The 17,755-nt window shown below is 43.2% G+C and overlaps 1 protein-coding gene across 5 annotated transcripts; it reads right to left on the bottom strand.

Moving 5' to 3' along the window:
- Positions 1 to 1,640: 1,640 nt before the first annotated feature.
- Positions 1,641 to 17,231, bottom strand: mfge8b (milk fat globule EGF and factor V/VIII domain containing b). Of its 5 annotated transcripts, none has more exons than XM_088297661.1 (11): positions 17,022 to 17,231; positions 10,461 to 10,583; positions 10,002 to 10,133; positions 9,187 to 9,219; positions 6,991 to 7,104; positions 6,178 to 6,359; positions 5,605 to 5,760; positions 4,824 to 4,968; positions 3,745 to 3,947; positions 3,396 to 3,551; positions 1,641 to 2,984 (listed from the first exon to the last, which is right to left on the bottom strand). In XM_088297661.1, the coding sequence occupies exons 1-11, from the start codon at positions 17,089 to 17,091 to the stop codon at positions 2,841 to 2,843; spliced, it is 1,458 nt and encodes a 485-aa protein (XP_088153787.1). In that variant the 5' UTR covers positions 17,092 to 17,231; the 3' UTR covers positions 1,641 to 2,840. The 5 variants fall into 5 exon arrangements, with proteins under 5 accessions (XP_088153787.1, XP_088153788.1, XP_088153791.1 ...); XM_088297662.1 differs by having other exon boundaries at positions 3,745 to 3,929; positions 17,022 to 17,230; XM_088297665.1 differs by having other exon boundaries at positions 10,461 to 10,608; positions 17,022 to 17,202.
- Between the last annotated feature and the right edge of the window lie 524 nt (positions 17,232 to 17,755).

Here is a 17,755-nt window from a genome sequence, read left to right as displayed (position 1 = left end):
AAACCATGTTGAACTGAAAAAACTAAAAAAAAAAGCTAGAAAACCTTTTTTTCCCCTAACATGAGAGGAGTTTACCCTCGTTCGAAGGGTTTGCTTATGACATGGTCACACAACACAAGAACACGCTGTGGGTCTTCAAAGATCATCCAAAAGGCTATAAAAAGCCTCGCAATATGGGAAACTCAGCTTTGAAAGCAGCTGGAAGAGAAGGAGTTAATAATCCAGCGCAGACAAACAACACACACTTCACATGTTGTCAACTCTCATTTGATCGTTTGCGCTTGTTGATTTCGTTGAACTAAGAGCTATTTCGGGAGGAAACAGAAAAGAGCGGCACTCCTCTGCATAAGCTCATTTCTTCAAGTGAGTCATGCAAAAACGCATTTGTAAGAATAATCAAACGAAAACGGGAGCGTGTCGTATTGGGTGGTCGGCGTCTCTGCCACGCAGTAGAGATGTTGCGGGTTTGAATCTCGGTTCAAGTCTTCCTGTTTTAAATTTGCCAACGAATGTAGTGGGGAGGATGAGCGGATTAAGAAAATGGACGGATGGGGGAACTTCTAAAAGGCGCGCCAACTGGTTCGCTATCAAATCAATCTCAATCAAGCGCCATTGGACAGACGGGGTGGAGTTTTCCTCCCAAGGGTCCAGAACAGGGAATCTGCCCTGAGGGCTCCCTGGATGATGGGTCAATGAAGGTCATGCAGCAGTTGAAAAGAAGAGAAAAAAGGAGCGATCCATTCCCGCCCCCTTGCTACTTCTCATCTAATTTCACAGTTTGGCATCCGTGGACGTGTCCACACCCAAAGAATCAGAACGGCGCTGCCTGTCTGCGTGCTCATTCTCTGCTAGGCCCCACATTGCTTTTTCTACTTTTAACAGTTTAGCTTTGGCGAATGTCGGCCCGCTGAGTGACAGCGTTGAGCAGAAAGTTCAAATTTTGCATTTTTTCCCAAAAACTGATAGCGTTTGCCCCCACGTCATTTTGATACATCACGCAGAAACTCGAAACGCGGCGGGGGCCCCGCAGTGTTACATCAGCTAAAGTTTGAAAGTCTAATTTTTTTTTTTTTAAACATAACGAGGCAAAATAGTGAGCGAGACATATTTCGATGAGCCACTTTGGCAACAAATTCACAGAAGGAAGTGGTCAGCCACAAAAGTTGACTGCAGGTTGAATTCCAGCCATTAAAATTGCGAGTTGTAAAACGCTTATCATGCCAGACGATCACAATGACACAACTACCAGATCTAATACAAAGTCGAATGATGCAGTAAGATGGCTTTTAAAAAAAGATAAAAATTCCCGATTCCACCCGACAGCGACGACTAGCTCATTATGTACACAAAAAAAAAAAGGAGATGGGGTGAATATTTCCATATGTGCGCTTTCAACACTAACTTGAATGACCTTCACGGCAGCCTAATGAGCAGCGAAGACACCTTGAGCAGGACCGCGTGATGGTGGGAAGACAAGATTAGGCGTGCACGCCGCTCCCCGGGGGGCTGTGGGGGTTAAATGCTAAACAGCCAAAACGGCCCTCGGAGCTTTCTGCCTTTTGATCTTGCACCTTTTTAAATGGAAAACAGCTGCGATCAGTTCAGCGTTTGAATAAAAAGTGTTTTTGGAAACAACTGGATGGTGTACATGGCAACATTTATTGTTTGTTTTAACCATACAAAGGCCAAACATGGGGCGTCTAAGAAACACTTTACTGGAAAGCAAAGAAAACAACATCAAAATACATCGTCATATTTCAACCAAACATAGAAAAGCAGAAAAGGGAAACACGATATTTACATGAATGTGTGGTCAAATTGAAGCATCGTTAGTCTGCGGCGTTGTTCAGTGTTTGGCGACCGTCCCCCTCATGCATTTTTCACGCCGTCGCATTAATACGCATCGTTATCGGAAACCGGCACAGCACAATCGCATAATATTGCACGAGCCCATAATTCATAATTTATGGGGGCGGAAAAGACTGCGTGTGTCACGTGCAGAGCGGAGGTTTGGAAAAAAAAATAATTAGCTTTGATTTGCTCACAGGGAGTCGAGTGAATTTCTTTGTTTACATCGGCATTGTTCTTGTCCCTTCCAATTATTTGGAAGTCTTCCTTTTGACGTTTTCACACAAATATCAAAAGTGCCATCAAAGTGAACGTGGTGACCACAACAATGAATTATTAGTAGATGAAATGTCTCAGTAGCATTTAATGCAGGTTTGCTTGAATACGCTGCCAGCAGAAACAGTGGAAAGAAAGAAAAAGAAAAACAACACGGAGGGGCATGGCAAAATTCAATGACTGTCTGTGGCGATAATTTAGGTCAGCTCCCAAACTAACCATTTGGCTCAAGCATAGATGGCAAAGCAATTCTTTAGTTTGTTCTGCTCCGTTTGCCACAGACGTGGGTGCCTTTGCGATTTACTCTGTCTGCATCTTGATAAACCGCAGCAATAATCTGGCAACTCGAGAGAAAAGCGCGACGGGCGTGACGTGCTTGAACAAAAGAGTCGGCCAGTGAAACAGAGAGAAGAAAATTGTGCAGTTTCTATACCGTAGGGTCTTGGGAGGTTCAGCAGGCGGCACCCATTCATCTCCCCGGCAGGGGCGTAAGTGGTTAAAATTCAGAGGGACCAGACACCGGCCGGCCATGAGAACTCCAGTCTTTCACTCTCTTTAACCAATGGCGGAGTTTGCTGCCCTCTAGAGCCAAAAACAAGGCAGTGCAGGCACAGCAAGGGGGAACGGAGGGGAGAGAAGACGGATGGGAGAAGGACAACAGGATTGTTGGCGGAGGTCAAGAAAAGAAGGAGGGTCGGTGGGCTCCGGATTGGCCGCTACTCATCACAGCCCAGGAGCTCCAGGCGCAAGGTGATGCGCTCGTGCGACTCCCACGGCAAGATGCGCACAAAGCGGGCGAAGAGCGGCGGCTCAAACAGGTTCTTTTTGTGGACGTTGTTGTCACTGTTGCCGGGGAAGATCTGAAGGAGTCAGAGGTAAAAAAAAAAAAATTAAATAAAAATGAATTGAAAAAAACTTTTGAAAAAAGTGACCAGAATGTTCAAGGCAATTATTTTAAACTCCAGAAAAATCACAAAGAAAAAAGTTCATGCTAACACTTAAAATGAGAATAAATCAAAAAGCCACGATTTATCTGTTGTATGGCAACGTCGATAAACACGTTCATAATACACTGCCACCTAGTGGAAGAGCTTTGAATTGCCATGCCTTCCCTTGCGCAAAAGCGACTTCACGCCTTCGATAAGCTTCTAATACAAAGTCCAAAGATGAGTCATTTGTCACCTTTGCACAAAAACTGTGTTGATAGCATTCATAAAAAATGTGGAGAAATTAGATGATCGCTTCCCGAGTGTACGGAACTTGGGACGAACTTTGTCATCGTTTGTGGTCTCATCCTTGACTATGCTCCAGGTCTGTCCGTCGTCGCTGTAAGCCACTTTGAAGGCCGAGACAAACTGGACGCTGCCGAAGTCTTTGGCCCCCTGCGTGATGATGCCGGTGAGCTTTTTGGGAGATTTCAGGTCTACCTGAGCACATGAAAGATTTGCTTTTCAAAATGCGGGAGGTGGCAAAAGTACTGAGAAGCGGTTCTTAAGCAGAAGTACAGAGAGCAGTCAGAATAGGAATAAGTCAACACATGGGTCAAAGTGAAATGTACTTCAGTTCAAAGATTAAAAGCCATTTTTATTTGAAAGTTCACTTTGGGCCCTCTCCTCCTACCTGCAGCCACTCCGATTTGCTGTTGGTGGCGGCGGTCCAGGCGTTGGTCTTGCCCTGTTTGTCCAGTCGGGCGTAGTGAGGGTACCAGGTGAAGGCTTCGATGCCCCACGTGCGGAACGTGCTGGAAGCTGTGATCTGCTGGTCCGACACCAGCCGGGACTTCATGCCCATGGGCTCTGAGCAACCTGAAGCGTTTGAGTACACTGAAATTGAGGCCCAGATGGAGAGTGGAATGACAGAAAGAGAGAGAATAAAAAACAGGATGATAGATGGGGGAAGCGGCGCAGGCCAGCGTGAGATGTTAAGCAGCAGCAAACAGATGACGATGCAGAGAATGAGAAGAGCAGATGTGAAGCCCACAAGCGTGCAAGTCAGGTCACGGATGTACACTTTGAATCATCAGGTCGCTGCGAGCAAGCTTGGAAAAGGCGTGGTCTCGTCAAGAACAGCCTAACCCAACCTTACTGAGAAGGAGGGAACATGCTGGATTTTACACGAGAAAAATCCTGCCACAGACCAAATAAAAAAGTAGAATCAAGTTCATTATGCTCTGCCAGTCATTAGACTTGGCTTGCATAGATGTGCAAAGTCATTTGTTGTAGAAAATCATTTGCAAGCTCATCTAAAGAAAAAAAATGAAAACACACTATTTAGGGTGGGGGGGGGGTAAACTAACTATTTGACAGGTAACAATTCGGTAAGCACGGTGCCGTAGGGGTTAGCAGGTCCAATCAGGGTTCAAATCTTCCACAGTTTAAAAAATCTAGCGAGCTAGTTGAACTTGAAGGCTCCAGCTCGGACTCCACACAAGCAGCACAGAGAAGACACAAACAAAAAAAAGCGAGCTGCATATTCAGAAAGAAATCTGCAAAGCATCACCATTCACATTATTTATGTCGCAACTTATGATCGAGTAGCTTTGATTAATGCGGCGAGGCGGACAGTTGTGGAACTCCTGATTGCAAAGTGATGTCATCTTGCGGCCTACTCCCTTATCATGGAATGAAGGAAAATAAAGAGATCGCACATGGAGGTTGGAAAGCTAGCAAGCGGATCTGTGTGTGTGTGTGTGTGTTTACCGTTGAGCTCGCAGCCCACCAGCTCCATGCGCAGGGTGCAGGCCTTCCGACACACCACCGGGATGATGCGGATGTGCTGGGCAATGATCGGCGGGTCAAACACGTTGGTCTTTGTGCCGTCATTGTCAAAGTTTGCAGTAAAGATCTACGGGAAGGAGAAGCCAATTGTAAAAAATGTGGTGGAGTTGCATTAAAAGGAGGCAATATCTGGATACAAATTGAATGACTGATGGTGACAATGCAATGAAAATCCTTTTGTCAAGAATGGAAAAAGTCTTTCTGGATTAACGCAAAAGCAATATATGAACATCTTCACAAGTCATGATAAATATGTGCCGCGCCTCCAAGAGACCTCTGGTGGGAGGAGCTAACATGCAAAGGGAGAGGATTGAGGTGGATGCAAATCAAGAAATGAAATTTGAAAAACAGTTGAGAGGGTGGGGTCACAAAAAAAAAAAAAAAAAAAATCACGCTCATTTGATTACATTGAATCGCCCTCGCTTTGACGTGGCGTGCTTTGAATTAGCGTGAGAGGGCGATAAAGTCTGTTGTAATTATTCGATGTGTTTTGAAAAAAAATTGGGTCAGACATTTTATATAGTCACCTAGTAACTATTTAAAACTGTTAAAAAAAGCAAAAAGTATAAATGTCTCCTTCAAATATGTTCACTAAACTGCTAAAAGAATAAATAAATAAAAATATATAAAGAAATACATTTAAATAAATTAAATTAAAAGAAAAAAGAAAAAGCCACATCGCTCTCGCGTCGGGTCCTCTTACTTGATCCTTCCTCTGGTCCTCAGTCCTGTACATGTTGTACGTCTTGCCGTCCAGGCTGGAGGCCACTTTGAAGGCCTTGACGAATTCTGCGGTCCCAACGCGACTGGCGCCCTGCGTCACGATGCCGGTGAGGCGCATCTTCCTCTGCAGATTCACCTGAAATTGCGCACACACTTTTAGTCTCTGCGATTCGTTTCCCAAAATTCAGAACAGTTTCCCAACTTGGGGAACGTGACTTCCTTGCAGGTAAACATTTAAGAATCTATGTCCGAGATCAAAAACCTGTGGCATAACCAGGTCAAAAATCACAACAGCTACATGTTTTATTTATTAATTTGTATATTTATTATTATTATTATAACTGAGACAACATATTCAAATTTTATGTTTCATTTGAATTAAATAAAAGACAATGCCCAACAATTAAAAGCTCAAATTTAGTAAATTAAATATTTTTTATTTTATTTTTTTTTCATAGTTCAATTAAAATACAGATTCCCTAAACCGACTTTTAAGATGGCCATTTCCTTCCATATTCACACTTAAAAAAATGATGAAACGAGTATTTCTGACCTGCAGCCACGGATTCCTGTCGTGGGGGGCGGGGCTCCAGGCGTTCACCAGGCCTTTCATGTTGAGACGCGCCAGCTCGGGGCCCCAACGCTGCAGGCCCAGGAAGGTGTAGCGGACGGACGAGGCGGAGATCTGGGACTCGGCCACGCCACCACCCTCCATGCCCAGCAGGGAAATGCAGCCTGGGCCACAAGTGGAAGTTGGAAAAGTCGGATTAGCCACAGCCGCAGGTTCAAACTATCACCGTGGCGTTTTTAAGGAACATTTTTAACCCATGCAAGTTTAAAGAGAAGGTAATCGCATGACTCTGCCTTAGACAACACTTGTCTGGAGAGGGAAGAATTTTGGTGGAGCTTTACAGATATTGCTGGACTTCAAAATATATTGTGCAGTGTATAAAAAGTTCATTTTTGCTAACATCTGCTGTATAGCTCATCGGCTTTTAGTAGTCAAGTCAAGTCAAGTCAATTTTATTTGTATAGCCCTTAATCACAGACAGTCTCAAAGGGCTTTACATAGCCACAATCGACATCCCCGATCTTAACCCCCAGGAGGGCGAGGAAAAACTCACAAAACCTCATTAGGGGAAAAGTGAGAAACCTTGAGAAGGGACCACAGATGGGGGAATCCCCCTTCCAGGATGACCAGGCTGCAATGGATGCCAACTGGGCAACATTTGACACATACAATGATGCTATGCAATAATAGATGAATAGTACTAAACTTTGCTTTGTCTTTAAATTTCACTTTTGTTTTTTTCCACTGTAGTGGCATCACATACAAGTTGATTCGCTCGGATTTGCACACACTTACGCAGCTGACAGTGTTTGCCCACGTAAGGTGACGGACAGTGGCATTTGAAATCCCCCTGCAGGTCCCGGCAGCTGCCTCCGTTCTGGCACGGCTGTCCGGCGCAGTCGTTCACATCTACGCAACGAAGACAAATCGCATCAGCATCCGGACATAAACCGTTGGACGCTGTCGGCAGATTAGAAGTTAGTAGATGCCATGCTGACTAGACGACAGCTAGTGTGCTGTTAATGTTAAGAACATGAGACAAGAGGATTCAAAACATTGTCGTTTGCGCCTTCAAAGTGGAAAATGTGTCTCTTGTGGGGTTGTGTGGTTTTGAGATTCATGTAAAAAAAAAAAAAAAACTTGCAGAGCGGACACGACACTGCATTTTCATCGTAAATGATTCAACCAGGCCAATCACGCCAACAGAGCGCATCGGCTCTTTGCGCCACTAGATGGCGCAAACGGATATACAAACTGGTGCGCAAACATCCCCATGTGCCATTTCTCCGCAGTCAGAGGCTCCAGCGTGACTAAAGGGGCTTTAAAACATGCATGACAACAACCTCAAACTTGGGATGGACACATTTTTTCCATCCATGCATACTGCCGCATATGTCGCACACAAACAACTGTGTTGCTATCTGGCTAATTACGTGGCGCCTCTGCACAGAACTCGTCGGGGAAAAAAACAAACAAAAAAAAAACAAAGAACATACACATTCTGCACATTCAGAAGGAAAGTAGTCATTTTGGAAGCTGTGGACAACCAAGCCGGAAGTTTGACTGCCTAAAACAAAAGCGACTATTTACATTCAAATGTATATAATGGAACATGCTTGAAGTGGAAGCCAACCCTCCAATTTTCTTGACAAATTAATATTGCGTTTGTGGAACTTGAGTTAAGCAGTGTAATCCACCCGTTTGTAGTCTTGGGGGGGCTTAAAAAGGTTTCCAGATGTGAAATGCAACGCGTTTGGAGCGTTCATCAAGTCCATACAGCGCCGTCAAGCAATTGTGGATTTCAAAATAGTTTTTAAACAACCACTTGGGACGCAAAATGCAGGCTTGTAAATCTGATTGATGGATGACGGATCTCGGTCGATAGAGTTACTTCTCAAACTCCAAAAACTGCAGCATGCTTCATAAAAGGAAGCGAGGACATTCTGGCATTTCAAGGCTGCCGTCAACAAAGTGCAAGCTTTTGAACCTCCTTCCTGTGAAGCCCTCCATCAGATTAGTTGTGATGGCCATGAAGGCTTTTCACATTCGGCAGCGGCGTCAGATATGCTGCCATGACCGCGAGTCTGACATTGTCACGAAGGCAGACTTTGGTTACCGTTCCGCCTCCGCGTTCAATTTCTTCTGCCCGGCAACGGAACAGCCACTGACGCGGTAAGCGCTTAAGCATCCTTCGCTACTTCCTGTCGGCTCCGAGTCCAAGTCATCCAAATATTAATAGCACACTTTGGCTTTTCTCCACCCTCGCCATTTCAGATACATTCCAAAATATTGCAATTTTTTTTTCCTGCCATTTTCAGATGTCCCTGCCCCCCAATTCAGAGGTATAATGAAACCACATTAATCACATCTAATCAGTATCGGGTCTTTGTGTTCATTAAACAAGGTGTCTATTTACACAATGACCACCGTCAATTCCCGACCAACACACGTGACGTTTATTTGTGAAACATACAAAAGCAGGCGGTGGCTGCCGTCAGCCCACACGCCAACACCAACGGCACTTAAACCGTCACAACATAATGTGGTGCTGAGAAGGATGATGCCCCCCCCCCTTCCCTGATCAAGATGACGTTAAGGGTACCATACCACATCCCAAAATTCCATTCATTTCAACAGTTAAGATTTGAACGGTGGGTCACCAGAGACTCATTTCTCCCACCCCGTCGGCGGCATCTAATTATCCGATTGCGGGACACCGTGTCACGGTGCAAAAAGTGCACACACCGTTGTGGCCAAACAAAAAGGAATTGCTGCGTTAAAAAAAAAAGGCAAAGGCGTATTAAAGCGAAAGCTGAGGTGGCAATTTGGTGGGATCGGAGTGGAAAAGGAAGCTTCTCTTCTACTGGAAACGAGAGGAGATGTAGCATGCGCGAGTGTGCAAGCAGAGAGTTGCTCTCGGTACCGAAGACTCGCGAGGCAAGGCAGCACGCACGCACGCACACATCTCATCGGGTTCATTGCTACCGTTACCTGTTCTTGAGCTTAAATCGGCCCTGTCGACACCTAAAAGGATAAAAAGGCAAACATGATCAAACGCAACAAGTCCCATTTGGCTCCATGTGGAACTTTGACCCGATACGGTGGCTATCTGCCTGTGTGTGCGTGTGTGTGTTGACGAGACATTTAAAGGAAAGTCCTGCGTGAAGGCTGGCAGCTGTGTGAATGGGGCCGACCCTCATGTCAGCTGTCACTTGCCAGGTAGGCGCATTTTCAATTTACATAGGAGTAACATTCTTATGTAAATCGTTCAAAAAAAAAAATTTTGAATTTTTTAAGTTGTCGCATAGTCCACTTTAAAAATTGATCTGGATCCAGATTTTATTCTGTGCAACTACTTGACAATATTCAATTCAACACGCCATTTTATTTCGCATTGTGTGTAATGACAGTCGCCTTCCTACATGATGTGTTGAATTTACTCATTATTTATGACAAACAACACTCGGCGCTCATAATCACACTGAGAGACAATTTAGAGTGTTCAATCAACCTGCCGTGCATGTTTTTGGAATATGGGAGGAAACTAGAGTATCTGGAGAAAACCCACGCAGGCACGGGGGGGGGGGGAGAACATGCAAACGCCACGCAGGAAGGCTGGAGTTCGGAATTGAACTCTGTCATTCTGAACGTGCTAACCTGTCAATTATAATGCCGCCCTGGTTGCACAAAATAAAATCATCTGCATCCAGATGCATTTTTTAAAATCAATTTACATTCAATTCAACAAAACTCCCGCCTAGTGTATTTTAGGTTCCGAAAGCTATCGGCGGGGCACGCAACCTCACCGTTTTGACAGTGGACGCCCTCAAATCCCGGCTGACACTTGCAGACGTACTCGCTGAAGACGTCGCCGCGGCGGGAGTGACCCGTCGCGGTGCATATGCCGTCGTTCTTGCACGGGTTGGGCTTACAAGGACCTTGTGGAAGAGAAGAGAGGGCCTGCTCAACAAAAGCCACCGCACACGTAGCAAGGTCGTCATCATTCAGGTTGCAAATGGGGGGGGGGGAATTTCCAGAAAGTTTCCCATGACTTGTCGAAGGAGAATTTGGGAAAGAAGGATTCATTTTGCAATATAAAATTTTGCAGGTCATTTTTAAGTCGAATCCGAGTGCTGTATCAAAAAGGCTTAAAGACTACAAATACTGTTCACGGAGCTAAAATAAGTGAATCCAAATATCACAAAGATGGCTTCATATGAATTTGGGGGTTGTTATGAATGCGTGATCTTTTTTTTGTGGCTCACCCATCTCGGGCTCGTTGCACGTTTCTCCAGTGAAGCCGTCGGGGCAGATGCAAATGAATGGAGCTCCTCCACGTGTCACGCAGGTGCCACCGTTAGAGCAAACATTCACCCTACAGAAATCACCTGAATTGAGAGACAAAGGGGGTGGCTGAGGGAAAAAAAATAAGTAAAAAAAAAAATTAAAAAAATTATATCTTGAATAAACATGCATGTCCCCTTTTTTTTTTTTTTTTTTTAAGTTCGCTCTTCATGACATTCCCTCAGCTTGGGAGTGGTTGTTGATGGCCTTCAACAATCTGTTTTTTTTCCTCATGTTCTTTGCAATCTTTTATTTTCCCTTTCTTAACGGTTTTACAGCGACAGGCTGAACAGCTGAGTAAACGCAACCACAGCGTAAACATAAAACAAAGACTGGAAGCTTCCACGCCGGCCACACGTGACAATCTGGCAGCCTGCCACTCTCACGGTGACGACGGCAGCTCATGACTGGCGGAAATTTGTGCAGTGACGGGAAATGCGGCAGCTTTCAGAATAAAAAGATGCTGCAAAAGTTGCAGGCAGAGCTGCAAATTCAGTACAGGGAAGTACAGTAAAGTTGAAGACAAATTGAGGGTTGACTTAGAATTATGAAACTCGTTTTTTTTCCATGCGAATAATATAAGAGTGAATTAACTTGCTGCAGGGTGAGCATCCTAAAAATCCTGATTCCAGAGCACAAATCATTCATACATACGCACGCGCACACACACACACACATATACATATATATATATATATATATATATATATATATATATATATATTTATTTATTTATTTTTTTCATTTGCTTCCAGAAATCTTAACTTGAACTTCAGATTATGACACCCTGCATTCCACTCTCGAAAGAGGAAGTCCAGAAATACATTATGGGAGCTACATCCATACGTGAGGGCCCGAAAAGCCAAGTTAACAATTACAATTGACATAATTGTTATTGAGGTTGGCCCGCAACTGCAAAATTGATGGTTTTCAGCTTCGGTGCCGCCTAAACATGCAAAAAAATAAAAATAAAAAGAGTGCCATGGCGTCATTTTCACTCATCTTTTGCCGCCTCACCTTCAAGAACACAGACCTGAAGGAGTGAGTTTTTTTTAGGTTTTTTTTTTTCCCCCAAAATCCAAAAATAAAATTTCATAGACATGTCATTCTCCGGCCAATTTCAAAACATCGTCAGGTTGTCTGAGTCGTTTACGCCTTGCAAACTGCATCGCGAGATAATCTAATTACGTCGTCTGCAATTAGAAGTGCTAAGTGCAGCCCACTATTTTAATCTTATGCGTAAAATAAAGCGCAGTCAACAACACGGGTAGATTTAATTGTAATCCATTTAGTTACATGCGAGCCAGACGAGGCGACTCAAGGGTTGTTAGCGTTAATAACTGAGCTTCCATCTTGGTATTTTGTGTTTACGTCCGCCATAACCTTACGGCTGCTTCATCTCTTTCAGGAGTCTTGAGCAACTGGCCTTGTGCGCCATTTATCATCAAGACAGAACAAACCTCCCTCCCTCCCTTCCTTTCTCCCTTCCTCCAGGAAAGCAAGCTGCTGAATAGCAAGCTGCAAAGTTGAGCAAATAAGTCGAATAAAAGCCAATGCGGTGATTAGTGACACATCGGTCGAAGCTGGCGGCCATGAGACGGCGGTCAAACCACTGAAGCCTCCCGGAAAATCCCAGTTTTAATGCCAGCGCGGGGGAGAAGCGTGTCAAAGTAAACAAGATGGAGCAGATAGGGAAAGTATTTCTCCGTCTATCTTGTCCTTGAACAGAGAGCTTTCAGTGCCGTGTTCATGAGACAGAACGCCGAGCCAAAGAAATTTAGCCGTGTCGCGGTTTCCCTTCTGTTCTTTTACTTTCAGTCGGAGGCACTTGGCGGCTTTTTTTCACATTATTGCGTCAAAGCGCACGGGCGGACATTTTAAGGAGCAGGAGGGAAGTTGAGCTTTGGAAAACATAAGTATTAACGATATAACTCAATATGAACTTGTAGTGAAGAAGACGTTCAGAACATTGAGAGACTCTTATGCCATTAGAAATATTTATCAACAAAAACAAATGAGAATTTTAGGCATAGTTAAAAAAAAAAAAAAAGGGTCAAATTGTCATCCCTAAAACAAAGCCCGAGAAAAGTTTGTTCTACAATTTGATCGTTTCAAATCAGGTATGTCGGGGAGGGAAACATGCCGGGTAGCGGCCCACGAGGACCGGATTCGGACGCCCTTGATCTCCAGTAATCACTTCCTGTTTTCAGCCATCTTATCTGGTCGGCAAACTCTCATCATTCATTCTCGGTTGGATTTTAAAGCACAGCAACTTTATTTGTACTGCATAATTTTGACACATTTCGATTTTCAACTTAGAATTAGTAGATTTTCAACTGTTATGTTTCCAATGGTGATCCTTTGGTGGTTAAAAAAAAAAAAAATCTTGAAATGTATCAGTTCGGCCTGCAGCGTTGCATATTGCGGTTGGAACAACCTCAGCAAGAGCCTCGGTTGATTGGAAGTGCTGTGACAGATTGTGAAGTCATGAGAGGTTGGAGTTGGCAGAACAATTCATTCCCACAGGGCGCTGTGCTGTCCTCGCTCCCAGTGAGTCACGGTCGACGCCTCGGCCCGACACGGAGGGCCTAACAGGATTTCGCTAAACTTAATCCAGAAGGAACGAGGACAGAAATGGGCTGCGGTCATGTGATTCAGATGAAGAAGACCACATGGACATGTTTTCTTCTTGCTATTGGGGGCGCAACATCAAATAATTGAGAAGCACTGGTATAATCCATTACTACTTCACTGGAACCTAGCATCTTCCACTAAATCATGCTCGGTTAACGATTTTACCGCAGCAGACGAGTTCATACGGGTGAATAACTTTCGCAAACCGGCAAGTTTTGGGGGAGGGTGGAGGGCTTTATGGGGGGGTTGCACAGTGCTCACCACAAATTGTGCAGAGCGGGCTTCGAACGTGGTCTGTTTTTTTTTTTACTCGTTTAGCAAGCTTGTGGGTTTAATATTGGCGTCATGTGACCTAGATAATTAGCATCTTGACATGCGTCAAGAGTCCGATGTAACAAAAAGAAGCCGGTCATTTTCAAAATAAAATATTTTTCAGCCTCGGATAAAAAAAAAATAAATGGGCAGTACTGCAAGTTTTGTTTCCTTTTTCCTTCATCTGTGCAGCCCGGTCCAAAGTAGTAGTGGTTGAGGACCACTGCATTCAAGGAAGAATTTTTTTTAAAAAAAGTGCACATTTGGTGAAGGAAATAGCTGATGAAATTAATGAAAGTGCGCATTTTGGGTCCAAATTTCCTGTCAAAATGGAGATGAGAACAGAGAGCCACAAAGTGATGCGGCACTTCTGATCTGCCCCGCCGTGCCTTGGGGGACGCCCGTGATTTTAAATACTCGGGGAACATCAAGTCTCGCGGGAGATGCCAAAGATGTGATTTGAACTCCAAGAGTGGGACGTTTTACATGCCAACGTTCTTGGTTCTGCCAAACTGCACCTCTGGCGAGGCGGAAGCGCGGGTCGACACGGATCAGCGGAAGCGGCAGGGAGCCTCAAGTAACCTAAGCCTGTCTATTAGCAGGCTCAGCGGGGCTCCAGCTGCAGGTGAGCTTTGTGTAATCTGGAAGTGCTGCTCAAGAGCCACAAAGCCATCTGCTACATGGCGCTAAAATAAATAAATAAATCAAACAAACACCAGTGCAAGCTGCTAAAAATACATGCGAGCGTCACGCATCATCAACAAAACAAGCCTTTAAGTACACGCGCGCTGAATGGCGCCAACGACTGCTGTCAGCAATTGGAAATGTCGTCTCTTTTTCTAGGATGGAACGGATACTTCTTGCTATGCTACGAGATAGCAGAGTGTAAAATATTTAACACGACAGATTGGAAAATGGGTTGCCAGGCATTAAGAAATCAGAATTAGATGCTATTCCATATTCCAATGAAACATTGATTAAGGGAGCTATTTTAAATTTAAAAGTCCTGGTGCAGAAATTGATCATGTCCATGTCTCTGTGATTACAGTATTGAGGTTAAAAAAAAATAAAAAAAATTGGGGGAGATATATATATATATATATATATATATATATATATATATATATATATATATATATATATATATATATATATATATATATATATATATCTATATATATATATCTATATATATATCTATATATATATATCTATATATATATATCTATATATATATCTATATATATATCTATATATATATCTATATATATATCTATATATATATCTATATATATCTATCTATCTATCTATCTATCTATCTATCTATATATATATATATATATATATATATATATAGATAGATATAGATATAGATATCTATATAGATAGATATATAGATATATATCTAGATATCTATCTATATCTATATATCTATATCTATATCTAGATATCTATCTATATCTAGATATCTATCTATATCTAGATATCTATATATCTATATATCTATATCTATATATATATCTATATATATATATAAAATTTTATTATCCTTAATTAATTTATTTATTTATACACACAATCCCCTGACATGGAATGAAACCAGACGCAGCGAAACCTCGAACTTCAGTCGTAGCAAGTTACAAAAAGAGTGGATTCCCCCTCCAAACGATAATCTTTCCTCTGCCTGCTGGTCGGCATTGTTCGGTAAAAAAGGTGAGAGTTATGTTTATTATTCATTTATTGCTTTAATTTGTCACATTTTTTCTGTTGGACTACAGTCAGTCATTCACAAGAATATGTTTTCCTGTTCTTAATTTTTGGGCATCCGGAACTGATTCATTTGATTTATATTATTTCCAATGAGACGTATTGCTTCATTTTTTTTTGTACAGTTCGGGTTTAGTCAGACTATTTTCTATGCCCAAAAAAAGTTCCATGTCTTGTGGATGAAACATTACAGGAAAATCCATCGCTTTTGCACAGCGCTGGTCCTCTTTATAAGTTTTGCCGGCGAGCTGGAGCAATTTAAACTCTTTAATGAGCCTAATGTACAAATTCAATGAAGCTGAAACGACAAAATGTTCACTTCGGGCAGCTCTGGCATAAGATATGTATTGAAAGGTGGTCGAATACATTAGACACATTCTGAATTGCTAATTCAGAGTGTGCACTGAGTAGAAGATGTGACGTTCCCCATGAGCCAGGCGTGCGACTATATTTAGCTTCAGTTCACTCGACTGCCTGATGAGGTCTTTTTGAGGAAAAAGAACGAACTAAAAAGGCGGCCATCCTCCACCTCATCCGTTAGATAACGTGCTACGTCACGTTCAGCCACAGTCGCTCATGACACACACACACACACAGTAAACATTTCGCAGCTAGCAGAGGCCACAACAAAGTGCTCCAACAGAGTCTGTTGGGCATGCTCCAGAGAGTGCGACGGGTTCGCTGACATGTCTGTGTTGGCTTCGGCCTGAAAAGTGACTCAGCGTCGAGGTCAGTCAGCGGGGCCACACCTACACCGTGTCTCCATGCGATGTGAGGGACAAACGTGTTTGGATTGGCTCTCTCAAAGCCCGTCGCAAGAGGCATGGCTCTGTTTCGCCAAAGGAAATAACTTGAAGGCTATTCATCTGGTCCGTGTTATACATTTCGCCATGTAATGTTTGAATTAACACTTTAAAATGGCATTTTTCCCCATACTTCTGGTTAGAAAGTGTGCTGTCTTGTACATTGAGCTGGAGTAACTGGAGGAAAAACTACTCCACACAAGAAAGCTTGAGAGACTATTCGAACCCTGAAACTCTGAACATTAGGGAAGACAGCAGTTGTTTGTTTACATTCAAACTTCATTTCAACAGCATGTCATAACATGATAAGGTCATCAATTGGACACGAAATTGCAAATGCTGTTGAAATGAGTCCAAGGTTTAAGTCACCACTGGCATGTATCCGTTTTCCTCACTCCGTGACACGAGTTTGTGTCCGGTGTGTGAGGAGGAAAAGGAACAGGCCATTTTATTCCATCGGCCTACATGTGTTTGATGCATTCAAATGCAAACAAAGCCAGGACGCCAGTGGCATGATGTTAACGCTGGTCAAGTATAATGGCTAATCACGTGACTCAAAATGGGGTCACAATCCACGACCACTGCCTTTGGGTTCACACTAAAGCCGCACAATAACATGGGAGCCTGGAATTACAACTATTGTTTGATTATTTTTATTTTTATTTCAAAAGACTAAATTGACAACTGGTTATTCCGAGCAGAAAAACGTCACGTAAACCTTACATACCCACATCACGCTCACACAATCGTTGCTTGAATTTCATCACCAAAGTGTTGAATTAGCCGCGTCACTAGGGCCAAAGGGGGCATTAAACCACCACTAACGCCTCCGTCTCAACGTTCTTTTAGCAAGACGACACAACAAAAGTAGTTTGACGAGTCAGAGAGCAATCGACCCTCGTTGGCCGTTTAAACTCTCATCTACCCGCAATAAAAACAAAAACAGGAGGAGGGGGATGTACTTACCGCTCACCCCGGGCAAGAGTCGAGCTGTGAAAAGTTGCAGCGAGAGGAAGAAAAGCGCCTGCTCCTTCATTTTTGCCAAAAGATCAGACTGCTGAGATACACCGTGTTGTGATGGTGCTTGGTTTACTTGAACACTAAAAGGACAGTCGAATGCTCGTTAACGTCAGTGTTGTTTTCACACATGAAGCTCGCGCCAGTGAACTGTCGGGCACCTGGTTATATAGAGCGGGGCACGTGCGTATCAGCGCTCAGCCAATCAAGAGGCACCCTTTACATGGTAACCGCACCCCCAAAGCAGCTCTCCAATGTTGTTGGGGAAAAAGCAACTGTACAGTTTAGAATCACGTGTTTAGGCCATTTTTAAAGACCATCCAAGCGCTCATTTAAATTTTAGAGATACAGTACCCCCGATCTGTTTTGTTTACTAACACATTATTTTTACAGTGTCGCGCTTTATTTTTTGCTGCGTTTATAGTTCAATCGTGTTGCTAGGTTGGAATTGGCGGATTTTATTTCTAGCCAGTGAACGTTACATATAGTAGAAAGAAACAAGACAATGCAATAACACGCGTTAATATTAGAACCAAAGTGACGCTAGTGATTAGCAAACTATTTTGTGCGTACAAGCAGTCGGTCAATGAATTATAAAAACAATGATATATATAAAATTATCAAGTTAACTTAAAACAATTCACACACCAACGCTGACAACCACAAGTGACCTCTACGCCTTC

Source organism: Idiotropiscis lumnitzeri, chromosome 6, assembly GCF_059441095.1.
Source record: "Idiotropiscis lumnitzeri isolate Australia: NSW breed Sydney's pygmy pipehorse chromosome 6, RoL_Ilum_1.0, whole genome shotgun sequence".
Taxonomy (NCBI): Eukaryota; Metazoa; Chordata; class Actinopteri; order Syngnathiformes; family Syngnathidae; genus Idiotropiscis; species Idiotropiscis lumnitzeri.
Note: the sequence above shows the minus strand (reverse complement) of the source record. Positions and strands in the feature narration are given on the sequence as shown.